Here is a 21,891-nt window from a genome sequence, read left to right as displayed (position 1 = left end):
TGTTCCTTGTCATAGGATGCATCACGAGCTGGCTGAAGACTTACATCTTAACATCTTTTAACTCATATTGGGATAGTCGACACACGTTACCATCAAAGATGAGCTGCTCTTGTTTTCTAAAATAAAGGTGTGATTGTTAATTTTTAAGCACATTCCATAGGTAGGGAAGCAATTGTGTAGTCTGTAAAGGTCTCCATACACTTTATATTTATGTTGGCTGAACCAGACACTTGCACCATGTTCGGACGTCAGTATAAAACATGTGTCTCCAAACCGTGGCCCTCTAGCTGTTGCAAAACCACAATTCCCATCATGCCTGGACAGCTAAAGCTTTGGATTTGGCTGTCCAGGCATGATGGGAAATGTAGTATTGCAACAGCTGGAGGGCTGCAGTTTGGAGACCTGTGGCATATAGTGTATGGGAATTTCCCAAAATTCCACCTACTGATGATGGTGGAGATTGGGGTCAGGCAGTGAAATTCCAACACACCTGACTCCAATCTCCACCAACATCATCTGTTCTTGGAGAGATAAGCGCTTTCCCTTCCCCCTCCTCATAGGAATGTGTAGTTATTAAAGATGCAAGGTTAAGGAAGAAACTGGTGGAGCTACACTTTGGCTTCTGGGAAAGCATGAATGGTTGGTATTATGTTATCCCTATGTGCATGGAGCTATTGCTGTGGACACAGATTTATTCCATCTGCTATTTAGATCAATGGCTGAGTCAGCGAGAAAACGTTGCCCTGTTGCTTTTTCACTCAGTCAGTCGGGCATCATGGACTGCTGGTTGGTGGGGCATCAGTGGGCACAGGGTTGTATCTCACTGGTGATGCCAGTTTGAGAAGATCAGACCATCGCTGTTCATGACATTTGGAGCCTTTTTTCCCTATTTTAAGTTTGCACATATTATCTCCTTTAAGTTCTGTTTAGAAAGTTTGGACTGCTGTGGGCTGTCAGCAGGGCTTTTATTAGTCCCCTGATGAGTCTAATCTATTTTTATTGCCCCGAGAATAAAAATGACTCCAGCGTTTACAGTATGTACATAAAAAGATCAGCCTAATGGAATCTCTTTTTATTGTGGTGGTAATAAAGGTTATTGTTGGCCACACAGGCCGAAAAGTGATGTAGTACTGCCGGTCCAGCAGCTTTGTCTCCACCGATAAATGAATCCAAGTAAACTTTCTACCTTCTAGTTATAGTATTAGGTAGGATAAATCCAGGAGGGAGTCTGGGGTGGGCTAGGTCTCTAATGTGACATGGCTCTGACAAAGTTCAACGTGTATAGATGTCACCCAATGACCCAATAGTTGTTCTGTACAATGGACCGGCCTATGAAGGCTGAGGTTATACAAATCCACGTGTGATCAATCGACTTCAGTAGCTATTACAGGGTCCACAGTAAATGCCAGCTAGATTTCAATAATTTGGCGTTTCAATACTGGTGGATATAGAAGGTAGATGCAGCCCTAGGGTTGTATCTAGAGATGAGCGAACCTCGAGCGTGCTTGATTCCATTTAAACCCGAACGTTCGGCATTTGATTAGCGGTGGCTGCTGAAGTTGAATAAAGCTCTAACGTCTGGAAAACATGGATACAGCCAATGACTATATCTATGTTTTCCACATAGCCTTAGGGCTTTATCCAACTTTAGCAGCCACCGCTAATCAAATGCCGAAAGTTCGGGTTCGGATGGACTCGAGCATGCTCCAGGTTCGCTCATCTCTAGTTGTATCCATGGTTTCCCAGATTCCCTAAGGCTGCATTCAACTTTTTCAGTAATCAAATGCTGAACGATCGGACTCGAGAATGCTCTAGTTCCGCTCATCTCTAATACCAACCCCTTTAGCAGAGCCTAGATATCCTCATAGAGACGCCCATTCCTTCTGCCTCTCTCTGTCCCCATGTTCCATCTTCAGGATAACAAGTGCCTCCTGAGAGTCCCGATATCTGGCCATATCACTGATTTAGGCAGATGGTTTGGGACCCCAGGCCAACTTGCATATGTTTGCTTCTTGACCAGAGGACATTTCTGACCTTTCCACAGCTGCCACCTTCGTAAATGAGTGCGGCCAAACAAAATGTAAATCTCCAAAATATTCGATTTACTAGAAGATAACTCTTTGCGTAAGAACTGCTTCATTTTCTACCATGTTCAAAAGCAACAGTGTGGAAGAGTCATTGCCGTGTGCTGCTTTACTGCTGCCCTTCCATTGAAAAGGCCACTCTGTGCTCAGTTTCGTCCATAATATAGTATCATGGTGCCTAAATTTTAAAGGACCACACTGACGTTCCAAAAAAATACTGACAAACATACATTCCTCCGGAGACGGCTGCCACTTGAATTTCCTTCCTGGCTGTGGCTCCTGTCTGCGTTTTCGGTTCTTCCTCACGTCTGGGTTCCAGTAAAATAAATGGGAGAGAGAAAGCATGCACATCAGCAGCCTTTTCATTGGCTGGATTGCATCACACGACTTCCAGCTTGCTCATCCAATCAGGGCTGAGCAAGCTAGAAGCCATGTGATGCGTTCCAACCAATAAAAAGGCTACCGGTGCGCAAGTGCACCAGTAGACTTTTCTCTCCCATTCAGTTCTACAGGAAGATGCTGAAGAGGAGGAAGAGCAGACCAGCTCCCGGCAATGATGACACCGACATAAAATGGGCTAGGAGAAGAGGACGTGGTCGACAGTTATTAGGTATGTATGCTTATGTTTTTTGACTTTTGTAATGTGTTTTAATTAAGGAAAAAAGTAAAACTCCGTAATTCTTTAGGGGAATCCATCCTAATGACCGCCTTTTACCATTTTGTTGTTCTTCTTTTGCTTTGTGTTAGTTTTCTTGGCTTTTGTCCATGGTGTATGGAGTGTAGGAGAATGTACCACATGTGGGGCAGGTCTCGCTGCTGACAGTGACACGATGGTGCTGTGCGCCTTTTCTGCGTGTTGTGTAATTGTTCCCCACCTCTTGGGGTCCTGCAGCTGCACACAAGATGTTAGCTTAGTCTGCGGTCAGATGGTTTAAGTTTTTAATGGGTTTCCTGTGCAGTTTCCTGCCAAACAAAAAGCCCTCCTGATGAACTTGGCGACTACTCCACACTTATAGGGTTTGTACGTACAAAGATGCCTTTGATACCTTGTCCTTCTAAAGGGTCCTCTTTACATCCATTATTTAAGGAACCAAACTATGAAGACCTCTTTGTGTGTCCTGTAACCTAGTGTGTTGGGTTTCTTGCTTCTGCTGAGGTACATGGCTCCATCCATGCCCTGGAGGTGACTTTTTTCCATTGTTCTTCGCATGTATCATATCATTGCCAACTGGTCACTTCTTACAAGATCGCAATTGTCTTCTCCTTCATCTTTTTATTGGTGTAGGTCACACTGCGCGAATGTAGGACATGCCAGGTATGATGGAATGCCAGTGTATATCATGGTGCACCGCAGTTCCCGCACATACCTTTTTATTTAGAAGGACTCGGTAACACAGCAGACCATTCTATTGAGTGGCCCTAAATATGCTAGTGGCCCGAACACAGTGACAAGCTGTCTGTGTGGACCATTAAAGTGAACGGGGCCCACTGTAGTAGGCCATCCCTTTTCTCCATTTTGGGTGTAGGTTTTGCAACTCTGCAACCTCTGCAAAACCACACCTGAACTGGAAACAAGGGTCTTGCTGTCTCTGGAAGAAAGTGGCCATGTTTTTCTAACGCTGGAAAACCCCTTTAGGGTCCTCATATATCTTTTACTCTAGTCAGCCACACCTGCCATTTGGGGTGGGATTAGCCGTGGTTATAAAGTGTATTAAGGCCCTATTACGAGAAATGATTCAACGGCTGTTACGACCGATAATCGTCTTGTTTAATAGAAGGCAACGATCAGCCGACATGAACGATGTCGGCTGATCGTTGCTGCAGTTTGTCTTTAAACATGTTGAAAGACAAATGGCTAATATAGCCGCGATCTGCTGTCGTCACTAAGTGGAATCGGAGCGGTGGCAGCAGACTGCTGCTATCTGCTATGGGCTGCGCGGACGATCAAGTGATTACCCGGACATTAAACAATTTAAATTGAAACACTTTTTGGATTATTTGTTACTGGGGGTGATAAACCATATCCATAGTTCTACGCCCACCTCTTATCCCACCCCTCTTATTAAAGCAACCTGTCTTCTCATCTGAACAGTCATGTTTATGGGGAGCAGATATAGTGCACAAAAAAAAAGTTATTAAAATATATAACCTGCAATATTCGCGGCATTCCTGAGATAGCAATGTAAACTGGTGTGCGAGTGGAGAGTGACTGGCTTTCTTCTGTACGAAGCGTTCAGCAAGCCTGTTGTAAAACGTTCCGGTCTACCGACTGTTTATACACTTACCTTTTCTCTGGAATTTTCTGTTTTTGAACGAAGATATTGGCGTATTGTAACATCGAGATTTTAAAAAGTAGATTCTTTATTTGGAGGAAAAAGTTTTTGTTGGGAAATTCCTGGCGTTACAGTATTCCCTTACAATCTACCTCTTCGGTTATGTAATGGTGACCGTTAGATATTGCCACAGACTGATGCTTAGAGGATTATTTTACACTTTTTTTTTTTTTGTCCAAGCTTGGATCTCAGCCCCCCCCCCCCCCCCCCCAGTTGTCGCTAGTTTATGCTTGGTATTGCAATTCAGTTCCAATGAAGTAAATGGAGTTGATTTGTTATACTGCACACAACCTGAGGACAGGGGTGGCACTGTTTTTAGGAGAAAGAAGATTTTTTTTTTTTTTTTTAACCTTTAATTAGAGTAGTAATCCTTTTAATTTGTGAATGAGTGGGTGTTAAACAGGTGACAGTCTGTTCCAGGTAAGGTGGTGCATTATTATGTATACTGTCAGGCATGTTGTGGGGTATCTGAGGGTCTTTGTACGTTAGCCTGATTCATCGGTATTCATGTAGTGCTGTGGCGACGTGAGGGTCACACATCTCTTCTCTCTACTTACAAAACCAGCTGTGTCCACAGAGCTCCTCTTTCATTTGCATCCCTTTGGTTTTCTCAGGGTTAGGGGTGGCGGGTGATGGATCACTATGACTGGCTCCTCGGTGGGGCAGTCCGGGCTTTCATTAGCCCTCTGTTTGATTAGTCAACAATGAGTATAATTAGGGCCGGGGCCGTCTGTTTGTGGCCGGGAGGGAATTATTTCATGAATACTTGCTAAAAGATCATTGTTAGTACATTCAACTTCAAAGTCTACACTGCAGAATCCTTCCCGATCACTTGTTGGGCTGTTGTATATTTTATTATGTACTTTGGCAATTAGTATTTGTGTATCTTGTTGGATGGATGTGTACATTACCTACCCAAACACGTGACGTCAGCATGCCCTGTGGGCAAACCAGCTCCGGCTATATGTCCATGTAGCCATTGGCAGTAACATAAGATCTAACTGCACGAATGAGGCCGGGTGCAGCTGTCAAGAGGACAGAATCTCTTATGGCACCAGACCCTCCCCCATATAAGTTAACGGGGTCCTATAAGTGTAATTGGGATCTGACGTATGACTAGTCTGGCACAGTGACAGCAAAATATGGCAGTCAGCTGTCTTCCTCACTGCCATAGCAAGTGAATGCTTGACTGCTACTCTCTTCACCCCAGGGAACAAGGACCCTTTTGGGACCCCTGTTTTCTGAGGGATAAAGGTTCTACTGGTCAGACTTCAAATCATCTATACTTATTTGTGATACATATTAGGCTAGGTTCACACTGCGTTTTTGCAATCCGTTTTTGCAATCTGTTTTTTTTGCAAAAAAAAACGGATGGAAAAAACAGATGCATTTGTGTGCATCCATTGTAAAAAAACGCGGATCAAAACGGATCGTTTTTTTTTAACGGACTCAAAAGTAGTGTCAGCTACGTTTTTGCGTCTGTAAAAAAAAAAAAAAACTGATCCGTTTTTCTCCGTGTTTTTTTTTTTTTTTTTACAATGGAAGTCAATGGAAAAACGGATCAAAACTGATGCACACGCGCATCCGTCTTTTTTTCATCCGTTTTTTTTTTAAAGAAAAACGAATTGCAAAAACGCAGTGTGAACCCAGCCTTAATCTTGCAATTACCCCTTTAAAGCATACAGTACTGTATGCTGTCTCTGCCATGTCAGAGTTAATGTGTATGGGATTTGTTGGCAAAATTAGCTTCTTCTGTCTGGTTACTATAACTGCATGTTTTTATGTTGTTGTTTTTTTGTGTGTGTGTAAATGCTCCACAATTTTGAGGTCATCCAGTTCCTAGTAGTATTAAGGATATAGATGTCTTAGTAACCGCAGCTGCGTCTTACGTGTGGCCATGGGAATAGGTGGGTCAGGTTTGAATGGGACTTGATTCACCGTTTAGGAGATTTAGTGCATACACTTGTTTGACCACAGTTTGAGTAAATGTACTGTCTTACAAGACCAGTGGTCAATAAAAAAAAAAAACCTCTTATATATTTTGTATTCCCAGTTGGGTGTGAATTTTATTTAAACAAGGGGTGTGGATGCTTGGTTGAAACCACTGTAAGCCTGACCTACACCCCTCTGTGCCTGACCCTCACACCTTCAGCCTCACATTCATCCCTATATATAAAGTACTATTGAGGACAACGTCCAGATACTGTTTGTTAACTTTCTGCACTTATTCACGATTAATCTGAATCTGATTTCCAAAAGGGGTATAAATCAGGGCCAGGGGGAGACTAAAACCGCTATTACACGTGGCGACAGAGAGGAGCAAACGAGCGATGTTAGCGATAGGTTTGCTCCTCGTTCCCCCTCGCTGCCACTGCTATTTCACGTAGCGGCAGGGAGCAGGTAAGTGCAGGGGAGCGGCAAACTGCTGCCACCGCTCCTGTTCCACGGGGTGATGGCAGCAGATTGCTGCTAACACAGTCAATTGTCTTTCAACGTGTTAAAAGACAAACAACATTGTTCATGTCGGCTAATCATGACCTTCTATTAGCGTCCATTTATGGTGCGTTTACACAGGCAGATTTATTTTACAGATTTTGGAAGCCAAAGCCAGGAATGGATTTGAAAAGAAAGATCTCAGTCTTTCCTTTATGACCCGTTCCGTGTTTATGGTCTGTTCCTGCCTTTGGCTTCAAAAACCTGTCAGATAAATCTGCCTGTGTAAACGCACCATTACACAGAAAGATTATTTGACAGATTATCTGCCAAAGATTTGAAGCCAAAGCCAGAAACAGACTATAAACCAAGATCAGGTCATAAAGGAAAGCCTGAGATTTCTCCTCTTTTCAAATCCGTTCTTGACTTTGACTTCAAATCTTTGGCAGATAATCTGTCAGATAATCTTTCTGTGTAAATGGACCCTTACACGGGACGATTATCAGCCGTAACCGACGATAATTGTTTCGTGTAATAGGGTCTTTAGTGCGGAAAAGTGGATAAGGCTCAGGGGGTGAGTCGGTCCCGTACCCCAGGCCTAAAGTTTTTTAGGCCTTTTTGAAATGGTGGTCACACCCACCTGACTATTCAGGGAAAAATTAAACATCCAGACTGTAGCCTTAAGGCCCTATTCCAAGGAACGATTATCGGACGTATTCGGCCGATATCGACCATTAAGGCCGATAATCATCCCGTGGAATAGAAGGCAACGATCAGCCGACATCGTTCATGTCGGCTGATCGTTGCAGTCGTTTGTTTTTCAACATATTGAAAAACAAACGACTCATATAGCAGCGATCTGCTGCTGTCGCTTCGCGGAACAGGAACGGCGGCAGTAAACCGCTGCTATATGCTATGGGCTGCCCGGACGATCTGCTGGCCATGAGGATAACATAACAAACAACCTATTCCCCATTCCTCTAGTCTTCTCCTATGGCATCTTTGGGTTAGTAATTGGCTTAGTGGGCTGTCGCCCTCAGATGAGTCTGTCTGGGACCCGAAGATGATGTAGGAGAACAATGGGGGAGTACAGAAAGGTAAGAATATGCTGCTTATGTTCTCCCCATGGGCAGCAAAATATCAGAATCACACGTGAGCTATGAGTCCAGCTGACTTTTTAACCCTCTGGACGGCATTTCTTTCTCCCTCTTGTAATTCTCATAGAGTTCTGTGTTAAACATATGTATATATTGTGCAGTCTATGGCCTGCGATGTTAGTGTGTATAATCTAGTTAATGAATCACCTCTATGTCTAGCACTTTTGGTGGGAACTGTACTAAAGTTGAGCTCCAGTAGCCCCAGGTGTGATTAGTTAAATGGTCCATTAACTATAATCTTCTCTTAACTTATTTCCCAACGTCGACCCCCGTCGAATCATGAGAGACGGCCAATTATGTGACGGAATATTCGCCCAACCCTTGAATTGACTATTAGTTATCTTTATTCAATTTGTGGTTTTTTTTTTTTTTTTCATGATACAAATAAAATATAACTAGGTAGAAAAAATATGGTGGGTCATCAGATGGTGTATGATGTCGTACAAAACTACTTTAGGGTGCTCCCCCTTATTGTAGGGCTGGTCTTTTATACAAAGCAGCCAATTGGAGAAGGGAGAGCTGCGGGGGTGGGAGAGAGCGGCAGCCTGAACCAATGATGAGACAGGAGGCGTGTCCCAGACTCCCTGTAGTCACAGATCACCGCTATGGCCTAATGTAGAAGGCAGGCACTAAGGAAGGTGAAATCTTATCTGAAAACTAAAGTTCACTCGGTCACTACAAGATGAAACATATTTTCCATAAGACCTTTATGTGCTAAACTTGTAAACTCCTGCACACATATAAAAGAGTCCTGTAAAGTTTATATGCTCCATAAAAACACCCGGCTTCTCATGGGTTCAGAGGCCGCAGCATGTGGACACATAAATAATGTCCCCATTGGGATATATCGAAAAACAAATCACAGTTTACCATTATTTGAAATACTGTGGTCTCCTTCTCCACCGGGACGTCCTGACCTTCAAGAGTAAGTCATAACTTCCTATGCGGGTGATAAATGGAACATCTGTGTAACGCCATGGATTCTTAATGATTGTCGTACAGCCCAGGATATCTTTGTTCTGTATGAAGCTCTTCTGTGGTTCAGATGACCAGGCAAGTACCTGGAGATATATTTGATGATAAAAACCTGAATGTTCCTATGGAAAAAATACATATGCGCTTTTAAAATTATTCTTATATATTTTTTTTTTTTATAGTGTTGCTATCTTAAGATAACAACACACAGGGCTTGTTCGGACTTGTGTAGGAAGTCTAGGATTTCTCGTCTGTGGAAAAGGCATCAAAATTCACCGAAAAACCCCTCAGCCTGTTTTATCCCACAGGTTTAATCGTGTCTGATCTCCGTCTGCATTTTTAGCTCAGAATGTTCAATTTGTCAGATTATACGTGCAAATGCCAAGTGCACTGGTGCAAACACATATGGGACAAGCTCCAAGCAGCTTTATGTCCGCGTGTGAGGATCGTACACTTATTGGGACTCTTACCAACTTGAAAACCCCATCCACATGAATTGTGCCAGAGACATTCCCAATAATTCCCCCCAACATTTGGAGTTTCCCTTTATCCAGATAATAGGAGATAGCAAGCTAATGGCTGGGGTTTCAGCCACTCGGACCCCCACCAGTCCAGAGAACGGAGGTCCGTTGTCTCCTGAATAAATGACGTGGCGGCCAGCGCTTCATGTGTTCTCTGTGGGGCTTCTGAAGACATTGCTAAGCTCTGTAGTAGATGAATGGATTGAGGGCTACATTAATTCAAGGGACAATTTTATCTCCATTGTCCATTGTGGAGGTCACAGATTCCCGATCCCTACCGATAAGCTGCTTGTCTCTTATCCTGAGATTAAGGTGCCTATACACCATAGCCTGTCTCTAGGTGTATAGTAGTCCACTGACAACTAATGTAGAAGGGTCAGGCGTGATGGATTTTTTTTTAAAAGTCCGCCCCTATTGTTCACTGTCGTCTGGACAATGCCTTAGGGTCTCTCCACACTACGGAATCTGCGCCGAAATTCCGTACGTCAAATCTTTAAGTGGAGGCGTACAAGGTCTTCCATTAAAACACATAGCAGGCAGGATTCTGCGCCAATTCCACGGGTGGGGTTCCACACAAAATTTTTGGTGGTGATTCTGTAGTGTGAACGGACCCGTCCCCCCATCATAGGGAGCACATAAATGTTTATCCATGCCAAACGGTTTGTGTCTATTGGGAACTCACTTTTGGAGTTTCCCATTTCTTCTTAGATAACCATCAGCTCAGTAAACATTGCAAGTGATTATCTCTCCCAAATCTCCCCCTTTCCCCTATACATAGATAAACGATTGCAAGCGAGATTGTTTATCGTTAACCTGAAATCGTTTACTATATTACACAGAACGATAATCGTTAGTTACGATCGTTACTATGATCGTTATTGCGATTGTTACAACGATCGTTTATTCCTTCTGATCCCAGAAAACAATGGACAATGTGCAATTACACTGAACGATTAGTGAAAAAATGCGGAACTTGAGCGAACAAACATGGAATGACAGCGAACGATTAACAATAATTTTAGGTTTAGATCTAAATTAACGATCAACGACATACGAACGATTTTTCGTTTACACAGAACGATTATCGTTAACATTCGAACGATTTAACGATTTTCCGCACGATGATCGTCCCGTGTAATAGGGCCCTATGTACCTGAAACATACAACAGTTTATTCCCAACAGTTTTTTTGCAGGGAGAGTATGGAGCCTCCGGTCACATTAGATGATTGGCTGATCCCAACCAAGGTTGTCTGCTTTAGCTGACTTTAATATGCATGGCCAGTTTGAGGGTATGTCCACACATGTTAGAGTGTCATTGTGTCAACGCAATTAAATGATTATTGCAATGAAGTGATGCATTTACATTGCATATTCATTGCACTACTGCATGTGTGAACACTGGCCTAAGGCCAGGGCATCCATCACCCTTTTTTTTTTCTTTTAATATGACTACTTCTAATGATCTCTGAGACTTTACTCAGCACTATCTGGTCATATACCAAGGGGATTGAGCTGTCTTTTTACAACCTCACCAACTACTGCAGTAGGTCATGAACATCATGTAGGTTACATGTTGGTTATGTTGGTATTGACATAGAAGCAAGCATACAATGCACCAAAATTTGCCATTTTTAGGCGGGGTTCGCCTCTGCCTCCGGTCAGAAAAGTGAAAGGTCAAGAGCCGATTGCTCCCGGCTCCATGAAACACAAAGCCACATTTAACTGTATGTGCTCCTTGGCTGCCAAGCAGTGCATCCAGGATTCCGGACTGTTTCCTGATGCGTATCCAGCGCCATCCGGAGTTCCAGATACCCCCATAGGGCACGGACACCCTTCAGGTTGGATTTAGCGGAATTAGCCATCTCATGATTTTCATGTAATTCTAGATAACCTCCAGAACAGATAGGGTTAATCCAATAATGTTCTGACTATTTAGGAGCTGATGTCTTATAAGTTACAATGGAATTTTCAGCACATAAAAAAGCACTTACCCTAAATTCTTCCTCTATCATTCCCTTCATTGTTTGTTTTCGGAGATTACGGCTGTTTTGCTTAAGATTTTGGCACCAAATTTCATCTTTTTTTTTTTTTTTGCCCCTTTTTTTTTTTTTTTTTTTTTTCTTTTCTTACTTTAAACAATTCCAAATACCCGGAAGTGTCCGGTCTCTATATTGTGTCCCTCTGCGGCAACTAACATTACTAAAGAGGAAAAAACATAGCCTCAAGGAGGGAAATATATGTAAGGGATTTCAGGCTGAAATGGTCAGCAGTTCTTGTTCATCGCCCACTGAGCCAGCTTAGAGGAATTCATTCCATTTAAAGTAACATCGGAACAGCACTGAATAGAGACTGACGGTGTCTTGTCTCCCAGGGACAAGGAAACAGCTGCCTTATGCTGGAAATATAACATTTTCTATTATCCTTGCACTAATAATAGGGTTTCTCCCAGTCATAAACAGTGTTCTTCCGACGTGTTTTACCTTTGTTACGGCTTACTCATAGGAAGTGATGGATTTTCAACTTTTGTAGATTTAGGCCTAAATGCTTATGCACATGGCTTGTGTAGGAGCCATATATTTATTGCCAAGGACTGGAGAGATTCGGTCCTGGGAGATCGGGAAAGCCTTTCCAAGTTTTATGTTCTTGGCACTAAATGCTCAGCTCCTGCGCACAGCTATAATGTGCTTGAGCCGGGAGCTACGTGGGTGATTACTGGTTGTGTGATCAACACTACCCAAACCCTACAGACCCCTTATTACGGCCAATGAGAACGGTTGGTGTCTGAATGGTGACTGATCCGGCACTGCTGTCATTTTTTACGGTTTTCTATTCCTGTGACCAAGCAGAAAGAAATGTGGACCCAGCCTTACCCCACACCATGTATAGCTAGAAAACCACAGACTGCTGGGAAAAATGCCTTTGAGGACAAAGATGACATAGAACCTTATAGACATAAGACCCTTCAGATCCCTGTGCGACATGTGTTATGCTTGGAGATGAAAGCCAAGCTTTATTCTTTTGTGTGTGTTCTTACCAAGAAAACATAGAATAAGTGTATATTTAAGTACTGAGCCGAGCAGTATTTTTTTGTAGATAGATCGGGTTACATATGCTTAAAGGGGTTGTCATCAAAAAATTATATATTATTGGGAAAATGTAATATTTTATTCCAACAAACTAATAAATTCTGTTCCTGGTATGAGAGATCATCATACATTGATGTCAGTGGTGGCTCCCCTACTAGTCCTTGTTAGTACTACTATATAGTACAGAGAGATGAATAGACTTAAAGGGGAGCTTCAACTTTTTTTTTTCTTTCAAATTAACTGGTGTCAGAAAGTAATATAGATTTGTAATATACTTCTATTTAAAAAATCTCCTGTATTCCAGTACTTACGAGCTGCTTTATGTCCTGCAGGAAGTGGCACAGTGCTCTCTGCTGCCCCCTCTATCTGTGACAGGAACTATCCAGAGCAGCAGCAGCAGCAAATTCCCATAGAAAACCTTTCCCGCGTTGTACAGTTTTTATCATTGATAGAGGTGGCAGCCGAGAGCCAGACTGGTGTCAGACTGGAAAGAAAAGACCACTTCCTGTGGGACATACAGCAGCTGATTAGTACTGGAAGGCTTGAGACTTTTAAATAGAAGTAAATTACAAATCTATGTACCGTAGATCATCTTTTTTCCCCCCCCCCATGGGTGGTAGTAGAATAGTAGTGCGTCACTATGGATATATAGTCCAATGGGCAGTGGTGTATGATTGAAAGACTTGGCAGTATATAATGCCTATACAGACATAGCTGTCAATCACTAGGAGGACCCCCTCACCCCCAGGACCAGAATGAGCAGAGATTTTTGTCGGTAAGGGCCCTATTACATGGAAAGACAAGTTAGCGCAGCGACCAGTAATTGGCTGAGCGGACTGTCACTTTAAAGGTCGGCTCTGCAGTTCCATAGGACGATAGTCGAGTCGTGTAATAGGCTCATTAAGCCAGCACTGATCTAGCAGATCGGTGCTCATTTACATTGCTGATCGGGCTGTGTAATTGGCCTTAAGTTACAATTTCTATTGAATCTTTTTACATAAAACCGATCTATCACTTAATTCAGCACCTCCCCGCTCTATAAGGGTGGGTTCATACTGAGGAATTCTCGCGGATAATGTCTGCGGATTCCGCAGACATGTCCGCGCGCCTTTCCACCGGCTCCATAGACACCATTCTATGGGCCGACGTATTCCGCTATCCGCCGAAAGAAGTGAAGTACTGGGAGGTCAGACGGCCTGTTTACCAGAACAGGGTCCCTTTAAGTCATCAATAAGCACTTAATAAGCCAGTTTTAAATTCCTATTATATAAGAACATAAAATACGTGACTGTTCTGCCCTCGGTCAAACACTCAGAGGACAAAAAGAACACTTTGTACCGTCAGACGTTACACAGGACAGTGGCCGTCATCCTGTGATCCGCAGCTTCCACCAGAACCGCTTGACAGCCGTTTGATCCTCTTCAGCTGATGGATTGCTTTCCCATGCAGTGCAGGTTGCTGGATGTGGGTGGGTAAAAGGATCAAGATGTTAGTTCTGAGGCAGCAATGTCTGTGATCTTTTCCTGCACCGCACCTATGAATTGCCAAAGCTGAAATTACTATAAGGCTATGTTCACGCAACATCTTTTTTTAGACAAAACAAAATGCATTTAAAAAAAAAATTGCATTAATGATCATGATTAACCTTTTTCGTCTGTCGTTTTTAAAATAACGGCCATTATTTAGCCTAAAAAAAAAAATTGTATAGAGGTAATAACTAATCATCTTCCAGCACGATCTCGCGATCAGTACTAGTCTCAACGCTCAGACCTGGACTGATCAAAATTTTTGACATGTCAAAAGTTTTTATGGTGATGGTGACACTTTAAAGGGGTCGTCTAGCAGCACAAAACTATTGAGCATTCATTTTCTTACATAGAAACAGTGGGTACTGAACTCTGCATTGTTCCTTTCCTTTTTCTTCCTAAATCATTATAAATTGACAACTGGGTGTTACCATTCTTCCCTAGTCAAAGGGGCGTGCTCCTACACCATCTGACACTGTCCAATGGTGCTAATGGTGTCAGAGTGAGTAACTGGTAACACAAAGTTGTCCATTCATTCGTATTCTGCTGGGTAATAGCACATTTCATTACTGTGCATGTGCAGTGAAGTTGTGTTGCTGGGATGTGTAGTTTTTTTTTGTGCATATTGTGAGTCTGACTTCTGAACCTCTAAATGAGAGGGTGACAATTTTGGGGGTCGGCAAACATAAATTTTGCAAGAAAAAGGACCCATAAGCTTGCGTGAAGGTCTATGGGAAGTACTTGCTAAGTATATCGTCTGTCACTTGACCGTAGTGTGAATACTTGTGGTATAGGAAGGAAGGAAGGATTGAGCCTGGTCAGTAAACACACATGCAGACATAATATTTCACTGTTTAGACGTATGGATTATGGTGTTTAGGACTTATGTCGCAGATGCACTTCTCTCCAGCCTGTGATATGACCGCAGGATCGCGGCGAGCATCAGAAAATAGCCGGCTTTAGGGTGCAAGGGCCATGACGTAGATGTGAGGAGCCGGCTGCTGTCAGATTCTGCAAATAGCACGCTCTGAGACAAGTGTCTCCTGATGAGGTGCTAGCTATGTCTACACGAGACAGCCAGCAGAAAGGGACTGCTCCTGCTATCTCTCCTCTGAGATCCCTGCTGGATTATGTACTGTCCTCTGCCTACCACCATGTCTGACACCACCAATCTGCTCTTCTATCTTACTGCATTTGGTGATAGGGATGTAATTGTAGGTTATCTCCGCAGTCCTTCCTCATAGACCAGACATGCATGGAAGCCATTGATGATTCCTGTGGTGTTACTGTGCAGTCAGGCGGCCTAAATGCTCCCGGGAGACTTGTTGCGTTAATATGGCAGAGATAGATAGTAGCTATTGGAGTTAATGTGGCTGGTTGAGCGTAAATGGCGTGCCATGTATGTTGGGGTTACATAGAAGCGTAGTATGCTGTGAATCTTAATAGGAAATCAATTGCCACCACTGATCTATGGGACCAAGCTGAAATACCATACAAAATCTATGAAGTGACAACTTGTAGTCAGGTTCTGCGCTGTTTTTGTTGGAAATCGGCTGTTTTTCTAATTCTGGAATAACCCTTTAGGTGTGATTTATTTAGGGCTTCTTTTTCCGACCTTATTCAGTCATATGAGTGTTAACAAGGCCTGAAGGCAGTAATGTGATACAGCACACATCTCCACTGAAAAACTGGGTTAATGGAGTTTTCCCACTATTAACACCCTATGCACCGGGGTGGGGACCTTAAATATGAGAGTCTTGAATCTCCCGTCAGAATGGTCACAAATGCTATAGACTATGGATAGGGCAACAGCACACACAGACCTCCACTCCAGTTTAACTGGAGACTTGGGACCCCCGTTCTCGGTGGTCAAACTCCCACCATTGTACCCTTACTTCTCTGGTGGACAAGGGTTGAGTGTTAATTGGGGGACAACCTTTTTATCATATGTTGGTAACCCCCACCACATTTGTGTTATAATTTTATATTATAAAAAAGCTCAAAGGTCTGAAGGGGGCATATGCATTGCAATACGGCATGTGTCCCCGATGAGTTGTAGAATTAAATGGACTCTGAGCGGTTGTTTGTCTGCCCATGCCCATATGATAGTAGAGCTGTATAAAGTGCTGTTTTCTCTAAGGTTCCTTGGAGGTGAGCTCAGCCAGTCATATGGTGCCACATGTAGAAGGAAGCCCGTTTGTTTGTTGCTCTTGGCAACACAAGACGTAATGCGAACACGTGTGTTTTTGTGAGGCCTAAATCTGAGAATACTACAATCCGTGCCGGTGCTGGCTCAGCAAATTCAGGGGTGAAGAACTTTGTTTCCAGGATGGTAGAGGAATGAAGGAGGAGGACAGACCTTAATTCATTTTGTTCCCCTGTGAGGAGCGGTATAGATTTTCCCACAGTCAGTCTCCCATTCCTGCGCCTTTCTCAGCCTTTCTGCCGGTTTCAGCACCTGTTTCATTCCTTCTCTCCCCCTCGGCTCACTGGAGTGTATGGAATTTTGTTTAGATATCATACACATCCTGGAGCGGAGAGCGTGTTTCCTGTGGCCATCTGTGTCTGTCCGAGGTTCGGGGAGGTGCTGGCCTATACCTACGGGGAGCGTGGGTCCAGCCGCAGAGGGGGGGGGGGGGTGTCCACCAAGGCCAAGGGACCTTATAAAAATACTTTAACACCCCCAAAAAGTGCTGCCTAACTCAAGTGATAGGGAGTCTACAAGCTAAGGAAGTGTAATGGCCGCCATGTAGTGTATCACCCAGCTTTCCTAGAAAATCATCTACCCAACATGCCTGATCCATTTGGTCTAGGTGTCTGGCAGCAGCTTTTTGGGGATATGCTGTAGATTTTCTACATTCACTTCAGTGGGGAAATCTAGGCCTGACATTTGTTGTATTGCTGCTTTTTAATTGCTCCAATTCTCTGGAAAACTGTATATGGTATACATTTGTTGGTGTCTTTGTGAATGTATATATAACTTTTTGAGGGAATCCACAGACTTGAGAGATGTATTAAACCTTGTGCCGGGGAGCAGTTGCTCTTGGCAACCAATCAGATCCCAGCTTTCATTGTTCAGAGGCCTTATTAGAAATGAAAGCTGGAATCTGATTGGTCTCTGCCTTAAAAAGTGTAGCGGATGGAATCCATGACTGTTTCCTCTTAGGGCCAGAGGCACGCAAGCCCTCTCGTAGAGTCTCTGTTTGACACTGAGGCAGGCAGGATTCCGCCAAATTTACTCTGTGTGAACTGGCCCTTACTGTAGATCAGAGCACTGCTCTTACCGCCGGGACCCGCTGCTGCTTCTCCATATCTGCGGCAGTTGTTTCAACACCAATGCCACCAATGCTTAAGCTTGGCTGTCCAGGCATGATGGGAATTGTAGTTTTGCAACAGCTGGAGAGGCCGAAGGTTCCCCATGCCTGATATAAATACAGCCATAGATGAGGTTCCTCTTTAAAGAGTTGCGCTCAGTCACTCGTGGAGGTAGTAAAAGTACATGGCACATCCCTTCCGATCTTCTTGGAACACATCATGAAGACAAATTGGTACCATATTGGGCATCGCCACTTTCCAGTGTATAGTTGGGGCACAGACGTAGCATCTCATTTGGCTGTACCCGTGATGATGGCGCAGTGTGAATGGCTGGCTGTGCGCTATGGATGTGCCTCCCATAAGCTAACAATGAAGCAGCTGGTTTGCAGCTGTGCTCCTCACCCTGGGAACCTTCGTGCCGGACAGTTGTTCCAGATGTTCTGTGAAATAATTGCGTGGGGGGGTGGCGGCGTTTCTCGCTGACATTCTGTCTGTATCTCTCATCTTTCATTTGTTCCCCTCGCTTCTTTTATTTCATGTGTCTTTCATAAGCATTCTTCTTCCTTTACTCATTCCCCCAACTTGTGTTCTAATGAGCAGGGAAGTGTGCGTCTGTCGTACACATCCTACATTACCCACAATGCTTTGCCTTTGGTAGCAAGGAGGTTATAAAACTTTTTGATATGTCATGTGCTGAATTATAATGGATGTGACACGTGCGTTGCTGGAATTTTTTTAATTTTTTTTGTATCTGACAATTTTCTTAATGTTTTTTTTGTTCTCTTTCTCTTACAGGGAAAGCCTTTGACATTACGTATGTACGTTTAAAGTTCCATACCAGCCGCCCAGAGAGTTTTGTCCTTTATAAGCGGACACATGAAGATGGTCCGTGGATCCCTTACCAGTATTACAGTGGCTCCTGTGAGAATACGTACCACAAACTTAACCGAGGTTTCATCCGTACCGGAGAAGATGAACAGCAGGCTCTGTGCACCGATGAGTTCAGTGACATCTCACCATTGACAGGCGGCAATGTTGCCTTCTCTACCCTTGAGGGCAGACCTAGTGCGTACAACTTTGACAACAGCCCCGTCCTGCAGGTACTTGAGCTAAGATGCATTTACACTGCATATACATACTGGTTTTGGTTTTGCATTTGGTATCCTCACTCCCTACCCAACCATTGTAAAGGTGTCTGTACACCCCAGAGATATTGATCTAACTATGGGCTCTCACTATGGCAGGCATGGACTTTCCATGTTATGCACAGATTGTCTGTGTGGCCACTATGTAAATCCAAGGTTTCCTTTGACTGGCTTAGCCCAGGGCCTTTAGACCAGTTATTATGTAGCTCCATAGTGCACTTAAATTAAAAAAAATATATAAAAATCTGTCACTTTGTGTATACAGCTCATATGCAGATATGCAGAAATTTGTTACAAAAGTGAATGTATCATTTAAAGTATCCCTGTCATTTCCAAAAAACTTTTGACATCTCTTAGAAATCTGTCAAACGTTTTGACTAATGAGGGTCCTGGTGCTGAGACCCCTATGGTCGCTAAAAGAACAAGGGGAAAAATAGTCAGGTGAGCGGACACTCAAGACAGGCCCATAGACATTGGCTAGAATCTGTGTCCTTTGGCAGGGAGAAAGTGTCCTCAGCCGAGGGCTTCTCCTCATTTGTTTTAGCTATCAGTGGCGGCTCGGCACCCGGACCTCACTGATCAAAACCTGCAACCTGTCAAAAGTTTTCTGAAATAGTAGTTGTAAGTCCAGAATGAGTGATTAATTCACTCCATTCACAATCCATTGTAAGGCCGTGTTCACTTGAGGTTTTTTCATGCAGGAATATGTGTGAAAAGGTTTGAAATCCCAAAAAACATATCTGAAGTATAGAAAGTGAAAAAAGAAAGGTTATTCCCAAGTTTTTTTTCTGCCATGTAAGCCATTTGCCAGTTACTTGAGCTGTCCATGTATATCAGTGTGTGCCTCTCTGCGGGTATGTGGAAGCAGGAGACTCAAGACCCATTCACACAGGCTGAATTCCATGGTGAATTCTGCAGCGGATTCCACCTACCTCAGTGTCTCAATGGGAGGGCTTGCGCACGTCCACTTTGGTCGCTCTCCGCTCAAAGAATTGGCGTGTCAAACCTTTGAGCGGAGAGCGGCAGGAGCAGAGGCGGGGGGCTCCATCACGGAATTCTGCCTGTTTTGCTGAGTGTGAACATACAGTACTTAGAGTAAAGCAGCACACATAAAAGGCCTTTGATCCACAAATAGGATCTGGTTAGAGCAAATGATTGAAATTCTCAATGATCTGTATATTTTTGGTATAGATATTTTACTAAGGCCTGGGCACATTATTACTAATCATCACTTCCGGTAACCTCTCTGCCTTGCAGGATTGGGTGACGGCCACAGACATCCGTGTGACTCTGAACAGGCTCAATACATTTGGAGATGAGGTGTTTAGCGACCCGAAGGTGCTGAGGTCTTATTACTATGCCATCTCTGACTTTGCAGTAGGAGGCAGGTGAGTTTCAGTTCAGTGGATCTTTGCTTCTCAATCTACATTTTATTTTCTGCAGAAACATTTGTCTTTGGGTTACTTACAGTAATAGTGAAGTTTACCGGTGAAGGTGAAGAATTTTTAAGAGTTGCTGTCACTTTACATAATTCTTGATGTGTCACATCGACATGCCTCCAGACCTCCACTGATCACAAGTTAGATCCGAGAGAAGCGCACGTCTAGGCCCTTCACTCATCAGCTTGGTGTTTGTACCATCTCATTGTCGGCTCCCGCAACAAAATGGGGAAAGAAGTGCTCAGCCGAGTGCCCTTTGCTCTACCTAGTGATTTGGTGAGAGGTTGCACACCCAGACCCCAACCGACCAAGGCACGTCTGTGTCATAAAGCGACAATTTTTGACTACCTGTTCTCAAACTCTGCCTTGACTCGTTCATCTGTTTCTCAAGGGAGGGGAATGCACATTTTCTGGAGGAATGACGCAGTGCAGGGTTCAGAGAAGTAAAGGTCCCCATACACCTTCAATAACTGACGGACAAACCATCATCCAGCCATCAGTTATATCTCCTGCCTGTCCTCCTTATACACAGGAACGTTTAACACGACCGAGCCTTCCTGTGTTTTCTATGGGGAGGGGTTAGAGAGCTCTCGCCTGCCGTTTATCTCTTTCTGAACAAAGGGATCAGCCAAATCCACTGCGAGCGACGGTTGAACCCGATAAAAGTTTATAGGGACCTTTATTGTTTCTAATAGTCTTATTTGACTCCAACAGATATGTCGGTATGATGGCTGACCCTGAATGTTAGGGGCTTGTATGTAGTGGGTGGTCATCCCACACTTGACCTTGGAATGTGTAGTCATTCTATTTACAGGCCGTGGTGTCTCAACTCAGGGCTATCCTTACAGTATAAAAGGACCTTGATTTTCTTATCATGGAAATAACTCTTAAAGATCTACAATATTTTATTATTTTCTTAATGAAAACCAAAATCCTTCTCTTGACATATGTGCAATGTTCCTGCCTTTCTTCCAGCTTCGTTCCCAGATTACGCAACCATCTTCTGGATAGTAAATCATGAGAACAAATCCTTGTTGTTGGTGTTAGGACAATGGTGAACAAGCCAAGATTTGTAGGGTGTAGTTCCTTTCCAGCTCCTCTGAGTATCATTTATTCGTGTCATCCAGAATCCCTCTCTCGTTTTCAGGTGCAAGTGTAACGGACATGCCAGCGAATGTGAGCGCAACGAGGACAATAAGCTGGTCTGTAACTGCAAGCATAACACATTCGGCGCGGACTGCGAAAAATGTTTACCCTTCTTCAATGACCGTCCCTGGAGGAGAGCAACTTCGGACAGTGCCAATGAGTGTTTGCGTGAGTAACTTGCATGTGTTTTTCATTGCTTGCCTCAAGAGGAGCATACCCCTTATGGTGCGTTTACACAGAGAGATTTATCTGACAGATCTTTGAAGCCAAAGCCAGGAACAGACTATAAACAGTGAGCAGGTCATAAAGGAAAGTCTGAGATTTCTCCTCTTTTCAAATCCATTCCTGGCTTTGGCTTAAAAAATCTGTCAGATAAATCTGTCTGTGTAAACATACCATTAGATATCAATTGCTCCCAACCCCCATACACATGCACTCAGCTCGGCAGAGTGTACATGGGTTCTAAACAATTAGGGCTGCTGCCAGACACCTAGTGGCAGCCTAATTGTTCTGCCAACTGCTCAATCCTCCTCGACACCCTAACATTTACCATCAGGAAAGTCAGATTTACCCTATATACTCAATAATTCAATGGTGTCCAACCTGCGGCCCTCCAGCTTTTTGCAAAACTACAGTTCCCATGGTGCCTGAAAAACCAACGCTTTGACTTCGGCTGTCCAGGCGTGATGGGAACTGTAGTTTTACAACAACTGGAGGGCCACAGGTTCGA

The 21,891-nt window shown here is 43.6% G+C and overlaps 1 protein-coding gene across 1 annotated transcript in view; it reads left to right on the top strand.

Moving 5' to 3' along the window:
- Nucleotides 1-21,891, top strand: part of LAMC1 (laminin subunit gamma 1) — an 88,188-nt gene that overhangs the window by 36,957 nt on the left and 29,340 nt on the right. Inside the window, exons 2-4 of the mRNA XM_069981141.1 lie at nucleotides 18,227-18,531; nucleotides 19,834-19,964; nucleotides 21,163-21,329. Coding sequence (XP_069837242.1) covers nucleotides 18,227-18,531; nucleotides 19,834-19,964; nucleotides 21,163-21,329 — 603 coding nt within the window. The remainder of the gene's footprint in view (nucleotides 1-18,226; nucleotides 18,532-19,833; nucleotides 19,965-21,162; nucleotides 21,330-21,891) is intronic.

The sequence above is a fragment of the Dendropsophus ebraccatus genome, chromosome 8, assembly GCF_027789765.1.
Source record: "Dendropsophus ebraccatus isolate aDenEbr1 chromosome 8, aDenEbr1.pat, whole genome shotgun sequence".
Taxonomy (NCBI): Eukaryota; Metazoa; Chordata; class Amphibia; order Anura; family Hylidae; genus Dendropsophus; species Dendropsophus ebraccatus.
This window is presented reverse-complemented; position numbering and strand designations above follow the sequence as displayed.